Source organism: Apis laboriosa, unplaced genomic scaffold (genome assembly GCF_014066325.1).
Source record: "Apis laboriosa isolate Shangri-la unplaced genomic scaffold, ASM1406632v1 scaffold204_cov149, whole genome shotgun sequence".
Taxonomy (NCBI): Eukaryota; Metazoa; Arthropoda; class Insecta; order Hymenoptera; family Apidae; genus Apis; species Apis laboriosa.
Window position 1 is genome coordinate 1,319,106 of NW_025222299.1, and position 13,677 is coordinate 1,332,782.

Genomic DNA, 13,677 nt, shown 5'->3' on the forward strand with positions numbered 1-13,677 from the left:
AATATTTAATATTTTTACTTAAATAAATCAACTTGAAATAAGCATTTGAAACTTATGCAAATATTTATTTTGATGTGCAATTTTTAGAAATTATTACATACTAAATAGAAACTTAAATCTAAACTAATATTTTATAAACAGTGATATGACATAAATATTCTTTCTAGATCTTCACTTCTTTAAGATAAATTAACGATATAATCTATAAATAACATATATTGTTTGTACAGATTTAAATATGGTTTTAATAAAAAATAATAAAATTTATATATTCTTTGATGAAAAATAATATTAATAAATTAATTTCTTCTTTGTTGTTTTTTAAACTTGTAATAAATACATTTACTATTTTTAGTTAAGATGAAATTATTTCTAATAATTTTTATAATATTATCAAATAAATAACTTAATAAATTATTTATATAAATGTCAATCAAAATAGTATTAAAAAAATTTATTAAAAATATAAAACGTGAAAAATGTTTGATTTTCCCGCCTGAAAGATGGCGCTCATATTATTGAAAACTATAGAATATATAACCTCAATATTTATATAGTCGAAGCTGTGTATCATAACCTATCGTATTATTTCTTCTTTGTGTTGTGCATTATAAATAGATAATTTAAAATTCATATTTCATGTGTCCTTTGAAATTTTTTGTAAAAGAAAATAAAAATTTTTATAAAAAGATATAGATAAATATATAAAATGGATGAACTAAGTGAACCTATGGATGTGGAAATGCTTCCAATTATTGATGACAGCAAGATTGTTGATTCTAATCAAACGAATATAAAGACATTTAATACGAACAATGTACACGTATCAGAGGTAAATAAATATAAATAATCAATTTATAATTATATAATTAATGTCACATTTTATTAATTTTCTTGTCATTATTTTGCTTTTATGTTTTGTAATATAACTTTGCTATTTAATTCATTTTAGCTTTAATCAAAAATTATTTTATAATCTTAAATTATAAAAACGTTATATTTATATTAAATTATAAAATTAAAAATTAATATGATACATTTTATTTAAATAGGTACAGTTAGATAACCGTTATGAAAATCGTGGTGGTACTTTTACGACAGGCATAGATATATTTAGTAAAGAAGAAAAACTTAAAATGGAAGAGAGAGCTAAGCGTTTTGGATTAACAGATAAAATAAAAAATAATCTATCAAATCAAGAACAAGATTTATATTCTAGGTAAAAATATTAATTTCACAAATAATGTAATAATAGTTTGATAATCATGATGCATAACAGATTTTTTTTATATTTAGTATGGGCATTGTAGAAGACAGTGAAAATACAAAAAATATTAGACTAAATGTAATACATATGAGAGGAACTGAAGAAATGAGTACCAAAGATGTTTTTAAATATTTTGAAGATTATGCCCCAGCTTCAATTGAATGGATTAATGATGTTTCATGTAAGAATAATTTTACCTTATAAATTTTAATATAAGTATTAATATTTTCAAAACATTATATGAATTTTCATTTTTCGGAATATATTAAAAAATAAAATAGATTAAATTTATTAATACATAACATATTATAGGCAATGTAGTATGGTTAGACAATTTATCAGCTGCTAGAGCTATGTTGGGATTATCAAAAAGAATTATGGGTTTAGAAAAACAAAAAAGTACAAAAACACTTGATAGTAATCCTGATGAAGAAAACAATGTAGCTAATGATGATTATACTGTTGAAATGGTCGAAGATAATGAAACTGTAACAAAGAGTATAGAGGAAGGCTATATAAGTATCAAGGATATTAATTGTCCATTACCACCTGGTTTATGGAGGAAGGGTATAGATTATCCTAAATCTAAAGCAATATTTCTTAGATTTGCTACTAGAGCAGATAAAAAGCAACCAAATGCAGAAAAAATGAGTGAATATTATAAAAAATATGGAAATCCTAATTTTGGAGGTATTATAAAAATATAAAAATATTAAAAATATTCCATTAAAATATTCTATATAAATAAATAAAATTCTCCTTATAGGTATTAAAGGAATTTTAACTGAGTCTCGAAAACGAATGTATAAACAAATTAGACAAAGTAAAAGAAGATTCAAAGAAGAGTCACAAGAAGATGTTAAAGATAAGAAACGTGTGAAAAATCCATGGGGTGCGTTATCAGAAAGTTGGGGACTTAATGATGCTATAGAAAATGAATTTGGTACTAGAAATGAATCTAGAGATCAAGGACGTAGTGTGAAAGATAGATTAGGGATAAAATATTCCCAAAAAGAAATTACACACACTGAAGAACAACAAAGTACTTCAAGTAGTGATAGTGAAAATGAATGGTGTAAAAGAAGTAAAGTATTACGAATGCGTATGCATGCGGATGATGAAGAAAAAAAAATACACAAACGTCGCGCAAAACTTCGAGAACAAGTAAATTTAATTTTTAATTGAATGAAAATTCTATAATGATAGAATTTAATATTCATTATAATATATTTACAGACAATATTAAATAGTTTAAGTAAAGGCAATGATTTACGATCGAGGCTCAGCAAATCAAAAAAAGGAACGCAATTTCGTGATGCAATCCAAGTAGTTGTAACAAATACAAATGTAACAAAGTCGAATTCATTAAAACTTAATGAATCAGAGGTAATAATTATTAAAAAATTAATATTGAATTACAATTTAAACTAAAAATAAAAATTTATTATTATTAAAAATAAATTAAAAATAATAATTTATGAATTATACTATATTGCATAGGAGGAAGATGGTGAAATTATAGAAGATAATGAAAGCCAGGAAAAAGAAGAAGGCGAATGGCAAGGATCTGATATAGAACGAGAAGAAGACGAAGATGAAAATTATAGTGATGAAGATAGTGACAAACCAGTAAAAGAAGTCCAAGGACCTAAAGGCAGTGTAATAAAAGTAGTTCAGCATAAACCTCGTGTTGCTTCTACAGTGTGGGCAAGACTTAATAATGTAAAAAGCGAAGTTATTGATAAATCTATCAAAAATAGGTAAGAATTTAAAAATATAAATATTTTGTTTGTATGTATAATATTTAAAAATAATATATATCAATTTTGAAGGCAATCAAGAATACGAGATCTCAGAAATACATTAAAAGGTGATCTTCGATCTCGAATCGGAAATCATACAAGAGGTCGTTCTCCTTTAAGGATAGAAGTGAAAAATGATAAATATACAGAAGGAAGTGAAACAGAATAATTATCGATTAGTCAAACAAATTGTCATAAAAAATGTGAAATGTGGTTGTGGTGTTCTATTTCAGTGGAAGAGAATGGTATGGTGCAAACTTCCTAATTGATGTATAAAAAATAGAAAATGCACTCATTACACCGAATTTACTACTTCGTTTAATTGTATACTTTTATGTAAATTAAGATGTTCTAAAATCGCATGAAATCAAATTTTAATCATGAACATATTTATTTATATTAATAAAATATATATGAGAAAAAATTTTGTTGATATACAGACTTGAATCATAGAATATTAAATTTGAAATATCGTATTTTTAATTTTAATTGACTAAATATTTAATATTGATATATTTTTGACTGTGTAAGAATTAAAAATTTTCTATTTAACCAAGAATTTTTTTGAAAAAATATGTACTGGATACATATTTATCAATATAATTTTCCATAATTTTTTATTATTTATATAATTCAATTATAAATGAATTATATATCGATCTTTTAGTAATGATTAACAATGCTATTAATATATATATTGTATACATAATATATTCCAAATATATTCTTAAAATGAGATAAAATACAAAATAAATACAAATAAACGGGTAATGAGTGCTTCCTGGATTGTATATAAATATTATCTAGTATAGATAATAATAAAAAACAATTTTTCATTAACACATTGTATACTGAGAAATAGAATGTATTTTTAAATATTCGTTTGTACATTTGAAATTTTCACTGAGAATTGAAAAATGTTTTGTAATTATAATTCGAAAAAAGATATTTTCGGATACTATTTAATTAATAGAGAGATAAATTTATACTTTATCGTACAAAAAAATTCTACAAACGAATATTTAATCAATTATACATCGAAACAATATAGTTTTACAGTTTCTTTCCTTTAAAATTTAATGGTTATATCAGTTTAAAAAATCAATAAAAAAATAAAGAAAAATACTCAACTCGGTTGTAAATAAAAATTGTATAAGACTAATTTCCGTATATGTAGAGCATTTAAAATATTTTTCTTGCGTTTATGATGATTAATGAAATATTTTGACATCTGTGATTTCTTAAATATGTATAAAAAATTAAAAAAAAAAAAGAATTAATATGTAATTTCATAAACAATTCTTTTTAATTTTAATTACAAAATGAAATATTGTAAAATTTGTAATTTTTTGACAAGTATATTAAAACACATACGTAAAAACAAAAGAAACAAAAAAAAAAAGAAAAACTAAATCAATATCTATTTGAATTTAAAAGAAATAGGGATATGAATAATTATAACATCGATTCCGAATAATTGACCAATAAAGCCGCATTTATATTAGCACAATAATATTTTGAATAGTCATTTTAAAATACAATAATCGATAATTATGATTTCAGTATATATATATATATATATATATACACATATATATATATTTATCATTTACACAAATAACAATTATTCGGAGAAATATTCGGCTGAATTCGAAAAAGATAAATAAAAAAAAAGATTTATCGTTCGAAGAACACAGTGGATTATCGGAATATTCTTTTAGCTGCATTCATAAGTTTCTATCTGTTACTTTGATTCTACGTTAATTTATAATTTTATTTTATATTATAAATATTTCAAATGAAATCTATTGTGGTTTATTAAAAAAAAAATATTAAAGAATAAGAATAATAAAAATATTAAATATTAAAGTATTATTTTTAATTCGAACATAAGATACTGAAATGATAGATTCTATAAATGCAGCTTGGAGGCACGAGGTAATTTAATGTATTAACAAACGAGATATGATATTTTTGATACTATTAAAGCACGTAACGTAATTTTTTTTAATTATGTGTTTATCTAAAATCGTGTGTATATCGAAAACCATTTAATAACTATCCACATATATATCCATTAACTGTGATTTTAATATCTAATATTATATCTACATTTTTATGTTTCATCAAGTATAAGATCTATTTTGTGAATTAGCTCTCATTAATTAATATTCATTTTTTTGTTTTCTTCAAAATCAGAAATATCAATCTCATTTGCTAAAAGGTAATCGTGCAAGATATCGAGGATTTCTTTCTTCTATCCTACATAAAAATTGTTGATGTATTTTCTAATTAATTCTTTTCCTTCTTTTAAATCAATCGATAAACGCTACTTTCGCTTTTTTCATTTTCTTTCGCATTTCTTTTTCATTTTCTCTCTTCTTTTTGTTCTTTTTGTTTTCTCATAAATGACGTATAACATTTAAAATCCATAGACGAAATATTTTTTTAATATTCGGATATATAAGATATGAATCGGCAACAACAACAAATACACGCAACGTTTAAGTATATTAGGCCTGATGATATTGATAATAATTCTATCAATATATATTAAACGCTACAATTTATCGTTGCTCGCATTCCACTTGCATGTCTCTTTCTTCGCGATAATGGTGTTCCAATGTTATTAATTTTTTTCTTATTCTTTTTTTATTTATTTTTATAATTATATCAGCAGTCGTTAAGAATATCCGATAACAAATTATATTTGATGGAAGTTCTTTAACAATAATTAATTATTTTCAACGAAATTTGTACGTTTGCATAAGGTACGATACTTGACATAGGATCATAGCAAATGTACAATATTTCTTATTTTATTAATTGTTTTAAACATCGGATCTCATATACCGTGAAGAGAATAGACGGGAACTTTGAAATTTTATGGAATTTAAATGCATCGCAACTTTTTTTTAATACATTTTTAATACTTGATTGATTTGATACTAATCTCGTCATTCTTACATTTACAAACGAATAGAAAGATTCAAAGATTTGTTTCACCCCTTAGATGAACTACATAATAAATTACATGATAAATAAGAAAATTTATAAGTTAATTTTTTATCGTTTTTTTTTTTTTTTTATAATCTGTGAACATTGTTTTCAAGTTCTGATTAATAAATTTTTTTTTTTTTGNTTTTTTTTCTTTTTTTCTTTTTTTTTTTTTTTTTTTTTTTATTGTTTTTCCATTTTTGAGTCAATTCTCACGCGTAAACGAGTTTGGAACACCGATATCGTCATGGTCAGTTAACCGACTCGTTATAATGTGCCCTCGGTCTCTCGAGGCAGCTCGTGAAAATTATTTGACAAACATCTCACGGTTTACTAATCATTCAACAGTCGCAACTACTTTTGAGACTCTAAATTAATGTCTTAAATATATACATAGATTAAGTTACGAAATTCGGACACATAGCAACTATACACGCAGAAATATTCGGACATGTAAACGTCGAACTGTTTCAAAAATCAGCTTCATGTATAATGCTCGAGGGACTTTTATTTAAGCTTCAAAGACAAAATTGAAATATATACGAGGAAGGAAAGATTATATTTATATATGAATTAGTTTTAATTTATATTTTTATAAGAAATTATGAATTAATAAAATTCAAAGAAGTATTATTATTTTTTTTTTTGTAAATTTTTCTAAGAAATTTCGTACCGATTTATTTTTAAAAATATCGATAAATGTATACTTTATTTATTTCAAAATTTATTGCACAACTCAGTGGGTCATTAAGGAAAAAGCAGAACGTATAAATGTGAACAAGAGTTGAAAGCTTGTTACACAATTTTTTAAAATCTTTCTTCCTTGTAAATAAACTTGTATTCGAAACACGCAGAGATACTGACAATTTTATGAATTCTAGATAAATCTGATAAGATAGTAAATTCATCGTAAAATAAAATTAAATAAATTCCCAGTATCGGGCGTGTCGTGAGCATGAACCGAAACGTTTCACATCGAGAATTTAATAAGAATAGTGCACGTACATATTTCAACGAGCGAGTGTTCTCTTCGAGATTTCTTATGCTCAGAAAAAAAGAAACACATGGAGGAATTTTTTCAGTATGAAAAGCAATGCGCATATTGGTTAATTGCTAATTTCCATTGATGAAATCATCGTTTAAATATCCGTCAACGACGTCAACGATATAGTTATAATTACAAGGACATAAACCGTAAAAAAACGTCGCATTAAAACCTTCTCTTTAAGAAAATAATTAGATCTATAATATTTTTCTTCTGAAATGAATTTTCTTCTCTAATTTTCAAGAGAAATTTCTTCTTTAATCATAAAAGAATAGAATAAAAATAGAATTTTTTTTTTTATCTTCTTAATCAATAATTCTAATCAATCATTATTATTTTCAATTTGAAAAATTATTATATCCTTACGAAAATTCAGAATCTCAAATGATGAAAGCTAATTATATATTATTGAAGTTCTGTTTTTAAATTTCTCAAATATGCCTTTGATATTGTAAAATATACTAAATTTTTCTCTTATGAATTGTTATTTTTTACAAGATTCCGGATATAAGCGGCTACAAGGCTGAATCGATAATCCAATAAATCCTTCAATGCTCTGTAAAGCATAAAATATGCTGAGAAATAGAAAAGAACACTCATGGGATATAATATTTTTCCTCTTTGTCTTTTTCTTTCAAATAGTAAAATCGTGAAAGGGTGCTAGAAATTGAAAATAACGAATCGTTTTCGTTATTTCCTCTCAAATAACTTGTAATCTGAGAGGAAAGAAACACACCGATGTTTCTTTCAAGCAAATTATTGTGAATATATAATATACTATAGATAAATATCATTAATGAAGAATTATTTTATTAGATGCATCGAAGAATATGAGATTTAATAGTCGAATGAGGCAAATAAATGCTTATATCGAATCGTTCATACTATATTTCTGCTATAGTAATTCTTCTTCTTCTATCGTTTTCATGTCTCATTCTCACTTACATTTTCTCTCTTTATCGTATTTATTAATAAGACTTTATCGTTTCACTTATTTTCTCAATTATACGCCAAGACTTTGATTTTGAAGGATAGTGTTTCTTTTTTCTTTTTGCTTTGCTTCTTAAATATTTTAAATGTATTCTCGCCACCTCAAATAGCATCAGATTGTCATTGGAAAACGATGAAATACTTATATTTTATAGAAAAAGAGAATTCTTTTTTTAATATAATTTTTGAAAAAGGAAAAGAATGATGAATATATATAAATAGCTTAAATTTTACTCGTACTTCGATATCATTCGAATCCATTCTTATATTATCACAATCGAATAAGGTTCTTGTTATTCATCTTCGATGAGACATTTGTATATGTAAGTTGATTATTATTTTGACTATTCGTCGCGACATACTTCTTTCCAAAGATGTGTTGTATTAACTACGGATATATATTATAATATATAAAATAAATGTTTGCGAATATACACCACATTTAGAGCGAAAAAGATGAATCGAAATAAGAGCATTCACATTATTATGAGGTTTAACTCATATAATGAGTTTGAATCAGATTCAGTAAGTTGACTCTAGGAAGAAATCAATATGGTTACAACTAGCTTTTTTAAATTACAAAAAAAGCATAGAAAAAAAAAGATAATTAATATAAGTGACAAGCAACCGTTCCTCGAGATATTTATTAATAATAAAGAAAATAAAGAAAAGAAAAACAAAAGACACATTCTAACATATAAAAGATTGGAAATGTAAAAAATAGATAAATTCACAGATAATTACATTCAAAGGCATCATACAGACATCATACACTCCATCGCACAAGAATGGCAGTATCAGTGTAATAATACCTGTAAATCGTGAAACAAGATGTAATTAAACAGTTTAGAAGAACTGGAAGCTGCATCAAATGCAATTAACTATGAACTAAACAGTTTTTGAGCATCTCGCTTTCTCTTACTTTTTCATTCTTCCATTTGCTCTTTCTCACATGTGCATACATTCGCTCATTATTTCATTTATCTTCTTTCGTTTTCTTTTGCTCATCTACAAGCTAAATCCAATAGAGGCAGAACAGAATTTCTGCAAGGTACATAACTACTATAAGAATGACATAATAATAATATTATTATTAAGAATAATAAAAATAATAATATTAATAAGGAAATTATCAGCAAATACTTTGTGAATTTAATGTTCAAAATATATATACTGTGTGCATGTGTGCTCATATATATGCACATATTAATTAAGAATAAGCACACAGTTTCAGATTCTCTCGCACTCTCTCTTTCATTCGCTCTCATTCTCATTCTCCCCTCTCTTTTTCTCTCTACGCACATTCATTTTATCGGTCGCCGTGTTACGTGGTTCAGAATATCTCGCACGTTATACCGACCACGTCACTCGTTCGGCAATTAAATCACAGACAATGTGTATGATACGGTGATTAACAATAAATCGTCAACTAGCATTACCTATATATAATTCGGGATAAATAAAAGTTATTGTACAAATTAATATTATGCATTCAATTGTAACAAAAAAGACACTGTATTTTTGTTTCTTTTTTCTCCGGTAAAGACATGCGAATGTACAAGTATATGCACGGACACTGCGGTTTATTTCTTTACCTCGTTCACCGCTCCATTCGTTCATTTTCACAAACTCGCCTGTGTATATGTTTGTAGCTTAACTTTAAGCCTTGCTCCGATAAAACATCTTCGTAAAAGTTTCGTTTTATTTTATTTTATTTTTCTTTTTTTTTCTTTCTTGCTTTGATCGTAGACAACTATAAAAGTACACTTTCGTTACTCTGATATTATATTTTCGCTTCTTTTTTGGTTATTCTGCAAATTCACTGCAGCTGAAACATTATTAATTATTATAAATATAATATTGATAATTTTTTTAAATATTTAATATTGATGAAAAATAATAAATACCAATAGACTACATAGCGTTTTCTTGATGATTCTTTTGGAATAATATAGTTTCTTCAAAGATATATTGTTTTAATACTTCTTTTGGAAGATCATCTAATTCCATGTCAAACTTAAATGGTTCTTCTGCAACTGGCTAAAAATAGCATGTTATAAAATTATTTTAAGTATTTGTCTAAATATTTAATGTCTAATAGTAGAAAATATACTTCATCAGCAGGATCATAATATTGCTCTAAATAAGGATGTGCTAAAGCATCCTCTACAACAATCCGTTTGTTAGGATTAAATGTTAACATTTTATCTAACAAATCTAAAGCTCGCAAATCGGCATTTGGAAATAAACTTGTCCATGGAACCTTTGGTTTATATGGTAATGATTGAAGATAATTTCGTGCCTAAAATAATATTTTATAATTGTACGTATAATGTATTAATATAATGATATAAAAGAAAATTAAACATAAAAAAATGATTAATACTTTTTCATTTATAATGCATTCAAGATCCTCAGGGGATGGTGATCCAAGGACTCCCAATATATGATTTAGTTGATCTAAATAGTGTTTACCAGGAAATATTGCTCTTCTGGAAAGCATTTCTGCAAGAATGCAGCCAACTGACCAAATATCTATAGACTTAGTATAGCCCTGTAAAAAAGATAATAAAATCTGTTATATTTATTCTAAAATATTCTAAAATTTATATTTCTAAAATTATTCTAAAATTTTAAACTAAAATGATTCAAATTCTATTATTCATTGGATTTAAGCACCTTGGAATTAAGCATTATTTCTGGAGCTCTATACCACCTTGTTGCTACATATTCAGTAAGAAAACCAGCATGATTATGCTCTGGATCAGCAACTCTAGCTAAACCAAAATCACAGATTTTAAGGTCACATGTGGTATTTAACAGCAAGTTGCTTGGTTTCAAGTCTCTATGTAATACATTTGCAGAGTGAATATACTTTAATCCCCTTAATATTTGGTAAAGAAAATAACATATATGATCATTACTAATAGCCTGAAATTAATGAATGAGTTTTAAATATATTGATATTTTTTTTTATAATTTCATTTATTAATATTAACTATACTAACCTGTGTTTTAAGAAGTTTATAGAGATCAGTTTCCATTAGACATTGAACAATATATACATCTTTCATTTGTTCTATAGTAGGTGCCCTTAATATATCTCTTATATCTATTATCTAAAAAAGGAAGTATAAAATCAACAAATTTTTTATCAATAAATTTTACTAATTATATTTACAAAGCTGATTAAATTACTTACATTTTCATGCTTAAACCTAGTCAAAATTTTTATTTCTCTTAATGTTCTCTGACTATATGTTTGATGTTCAAAGGGTGAAATTTTTTTAATAGCTACTTTTGTTTTTGTTACATTATCATAAGCAGATCTGCAAAAAAATTTCAAAATACTTAAGACATTTAAAATTTTTTTCATTAAATTGTTTTATCATATATTTCAAAAATAAATATAATAATATTATTAAGAAAAAAATAATAAAACACATAAAATATATACATAAGATTTGTTTCTTAGTCTAGAATCATAATACAGGAAGTAATTTTACAGTATCTTTTTTTTTTATTTTTAAAATTTATTTTAAGTTTAAATATATCATATTCTAAAAATATCTTCTTAGTATATTCAATATATCTACTCAATATATTCAAGTATATTAAAAAAATAAAATAAAAGTTAAAACAATTAAAAAAAGAAAAAAAAATTAATTTGAAGTAATTTAAAAAAATTTTTAACAAAAAAGATTACAATTTTTCCTAAAAATTCGCCATTTTTGCAAAAGTATGAAATATATACGTGATCTCGTTAACAGTACAATGATAAGAGTGATAAATGAGAGATAAGCGATGGGAACAAGGAAGTTATAATATTAACATACAAGTACGAAAAGGGGTTTGAAAGGGTGTGACAATCATGTTCAAAACTGGCGCCAAAAGAAAACAATACATAACGATGAATAATACTTCGCAACAGTTGCATGTAGTGTTCAGTCAAAAGTAAAATCTTTTACATCATGAAATGAAAACATTATTATAAAATTGATAATTCGTTTAATGATCATGTTTTTGATTGTTTATCTTTCGGCCTGTCAGCTAGTCAATACGCGGTTGAATATTCTTGGAAATAACAAAAAAAATTGACTCGAAGTCACTTACACGACCATTCCGTAGGCACCCTCACCCATGTACGACAAATTCGTGTATCGTGGACCAACTTCGAACGTTTGTCCACGAACAACTTCACAATTTGGATTCACACTTGCAGAACCTTCACCCGCCATTTTGACAACTATTTTGCGGCTCCGGCGAAGTCAGACCAAATCTTGCTTCTTAGTCGACTGACCATGAACAATACCATGATTAGATAGACTTATGAAAAATTTACATATTATTTATCAATTAATAAGGCATCAAAAACGATCTTTCCGCACTTTTCTTTAATTTTATCATTATAAATCAAATTTTGATATCAAATTTTTTTGATTACAAATATATCAAAATATTAAAAATTATTATTTTAAAACATTAAAAAATAGAAGATTTAGAAATTATTTATTTTTTTTATATCTTTTTTTATGAAAATTGTTATATTGTTAAGTTTTAACAATATAATTTTTAATTTTTAATTTTTATTACTAAATCTTATCGAATTAAATATTGATATAAAATATGTTACAATATTGAGAACAAAGACATTGTAGTTCTACTGAATTTCGAGTTTCTCATCTAAAGTAAAATAAATTAAGACTTAGTTTTAGTATACGATTTATCATTGCTTTATAATTATATTTGTATTAATAATTGCATTTTCCGATAAGAATTCTCAATAAATTTTCAACTTAACGTTAAATATATTACAGATATAATATGAATGCACCACCGACTTTTGAATCATTTCTTTTGTATGAAGGAGAAAAAAAGTACGTATTAAAATCGATTATTTATATTAAACATTTAATCAAAATGATATATATATGATTTTCTGTATTTAATACAGAATTATCAAAGAACAAGACACAAAAGTTCCCAATGCTGCGATTTTTACTGTTAATAAAGAAGACCATACTCTTGGAAATATGATCCGCAAGTATATACATCTTACAAAATTCATGCAATATAATATACATACATATAAAGAAGTATTATGATAATCTCATTTATTATTTGATAGTCAGCTATTGAAGGATCCTCAAGTTTTGTTTGCTGGATATAAAGTTCCACACCCATTAGAACATAAATTTGTGATTAGAATTCAAACTACATCAGATTATACACCACATGAAGCATTTATGCATGCTATTACAGATTTAATAGCAGAGCTTTCTCTATTTGAAGAACGTTTTAAGGTAATTTATAAATGAAAAATACATTACAATTTTTATATATTTATAATGTTATATAAAAAACATTTCAGGAAGCTATTAAAGAAAAAAAGGAAGGATTAGATTGAATTTCTTATTCTTTTTTTAAAATTAATTTTAGATATTAAAAAATGTAAATAAAATATTAATATGTATGTCATTTTTGGATTACTACGAGACCTGATTTATTTTAATAAATATTGATATAATTAATATAATTAATATTAATTGATATTTATATATGTATGAATAAAGAAA

General features: G+C 24.8%; 3 protein-coding genes across 3 annotated transcripts; 2 read left to right on the plus strand and 1 right to left on the minus strand.

Moving 5' to 3' along the window:
• The first annotated feature begins 615 nt into the window (after positions 1 to 615).
• LOC122712725 (nuclear cap-binding protein subunit 3-like) lies at positions 616 to 3,499 on the plus strand. Its single transcript, XM_043932557.1, has 8 exons — positions 616 to 832; positions 1,053 to 1,219; positions 1,297 to 1,448; positions 1,580 to 1,957; positions 2,034 to 2,431; positions 2,504 to 2,653; positions 2,768 to 3,027; positions 3,100 to 3,499. Exons 1-8 carry the CDS (start codon positions 710 to 712, stop codon positions 3,236 to 3,238), a joined length of 1,767 nt encoding a protein of 588 aa, XP_043788492.1. The 5' UTR covers positions 616 to 709; the 3' UTR covers positions 3,239 to 3,499.
• A 2,689-nt stretch (positions 3,500 to 6,188) lies between these two features.
• Positions 6,189 to 12,389, minus strand: LOC122712727 (mitogen-activated protein kinase 1). Its single transcript, XM_043932563.1, has 8 exons — positions 12,215 to 12,389; positions 11,304 to 11,430; positions 11,110 to 11,220; positions 10,781 to 11,032; positions 10,488 to 10,655; positions 10,215 to 10,403; positions 10,009 to 10,141; positions 6,189 to 9,929 (listed from the first exon to the last, which is right to left on the minus strand). Exons 1-7 carry the CDS (start codon positions 12,337 to 12,339, stop codon positions 10,016 to 10,018), a joined length of 1,098 nt encoding a protein of 365 aa, XP_043788498.1. The 5' UTR covers positions 12,340 to 12,389; the 3' UTR covers positions 6,189 to 9,929; positions 10,009 to 10,015.
• A 405-nt stretch (positions 12,390 to 12,794) lies between these two features.
• Positions 12,795 to 13,634, plus strand: LOC122712668 (DNA-directed RNA polymerase II subunit RPB11). The gene is made up of 4 exons (XM_043932476.1): positions 12,795 to 12,978; positions 13,056 to 13,145; positions 13,230 to 13,404; positions 13,473 to 13,634. Exons 1-4 carry the CDS (start codon positions 12,926 to 12,928, stop codon positions 13,506 to 13,508), a joined length of 354 nt encoding a protein of 117 aa, XP_043788411.1. The 5' UTR covers positions 12,795 to 12,925; the 3' UTR covers positions 13,509 to 13,634.
• Positions 13,635 to 13,677: the final 43 nt, after the last annotated feature.

What these genes read in the sequence shown, in the direction of transcription:
- LOC122712668 (XM_043932476.1), top strand. Translation starts at nt 12,926, where the DNA reads ATGAATGCACCACCGACTTTTGAATCATTTCTTTTGTATGAAGGAGAA. An exon ending in TTGTATGAAGGAGAAAAAAA is followed by an intron (nt 12,979 to 13,055) that starts GTACGTATTAAA and finishes TATTTAATACAG; the next exon opens with AATTATCAAAGAACAAGACA. An exon ending in CTTGGAAATATGATCCGCAA is followed by an intron (nt 13,146 to 13,229) that starts GTATATACATCT and finishes ATTATTTGATAG; the next exon opens with TCAGCTATTGAAGGATCCTC.
- LOC122712725 (XM_043932557.1), top strand. Translation starts at nt 710, where the DNA reads ATGGATGAACTAAGTGAACCTATGGATGTGGAAATGCTTCCAATTATT. An exon ending in GAACAAGATTTATATTCTAG is followed by an intron (nt 1,220 to 1,296) that starts GTAAAAATATTA and finishes TTTTATATTTAG; the next exon opens with TATGGGCATTGTAGAAGACA. An exon ending in ATGGATTAATGATGTTTCAT is followed by an intron (nt 1,449 to 1,579) that starts GTAAGAATAATT and finishes AACATATTATAG; the next exon opens with GCAATGTAGTATGGTTAGAC.
- LOC122712727 (XM_043932563.1), bottom strand. Translation starts at nt 12,339, where the DNA reads ATGGCGGGTGAAGGTTCTGCAAGTGTGAATCCAAATTGTGAAGTTGTT. An exon ending in ATAAACTTCTTAAAACACAG is followed by an intron (nt 11,033 to 11,109) that starts GTTAGTATAGTT and finishes CATTAATTTCAG; the next exon opens with GCTATTAGTAATGATCATAT. An exon ending in AATGCATTATAAATGAAAAA is followed by an intron (nt 10,404 to 10,487) that starts GTATTAATCATT and finishes ATATTATTTTAG; the next exon opens with GCACGAAATTATCTTCAATC.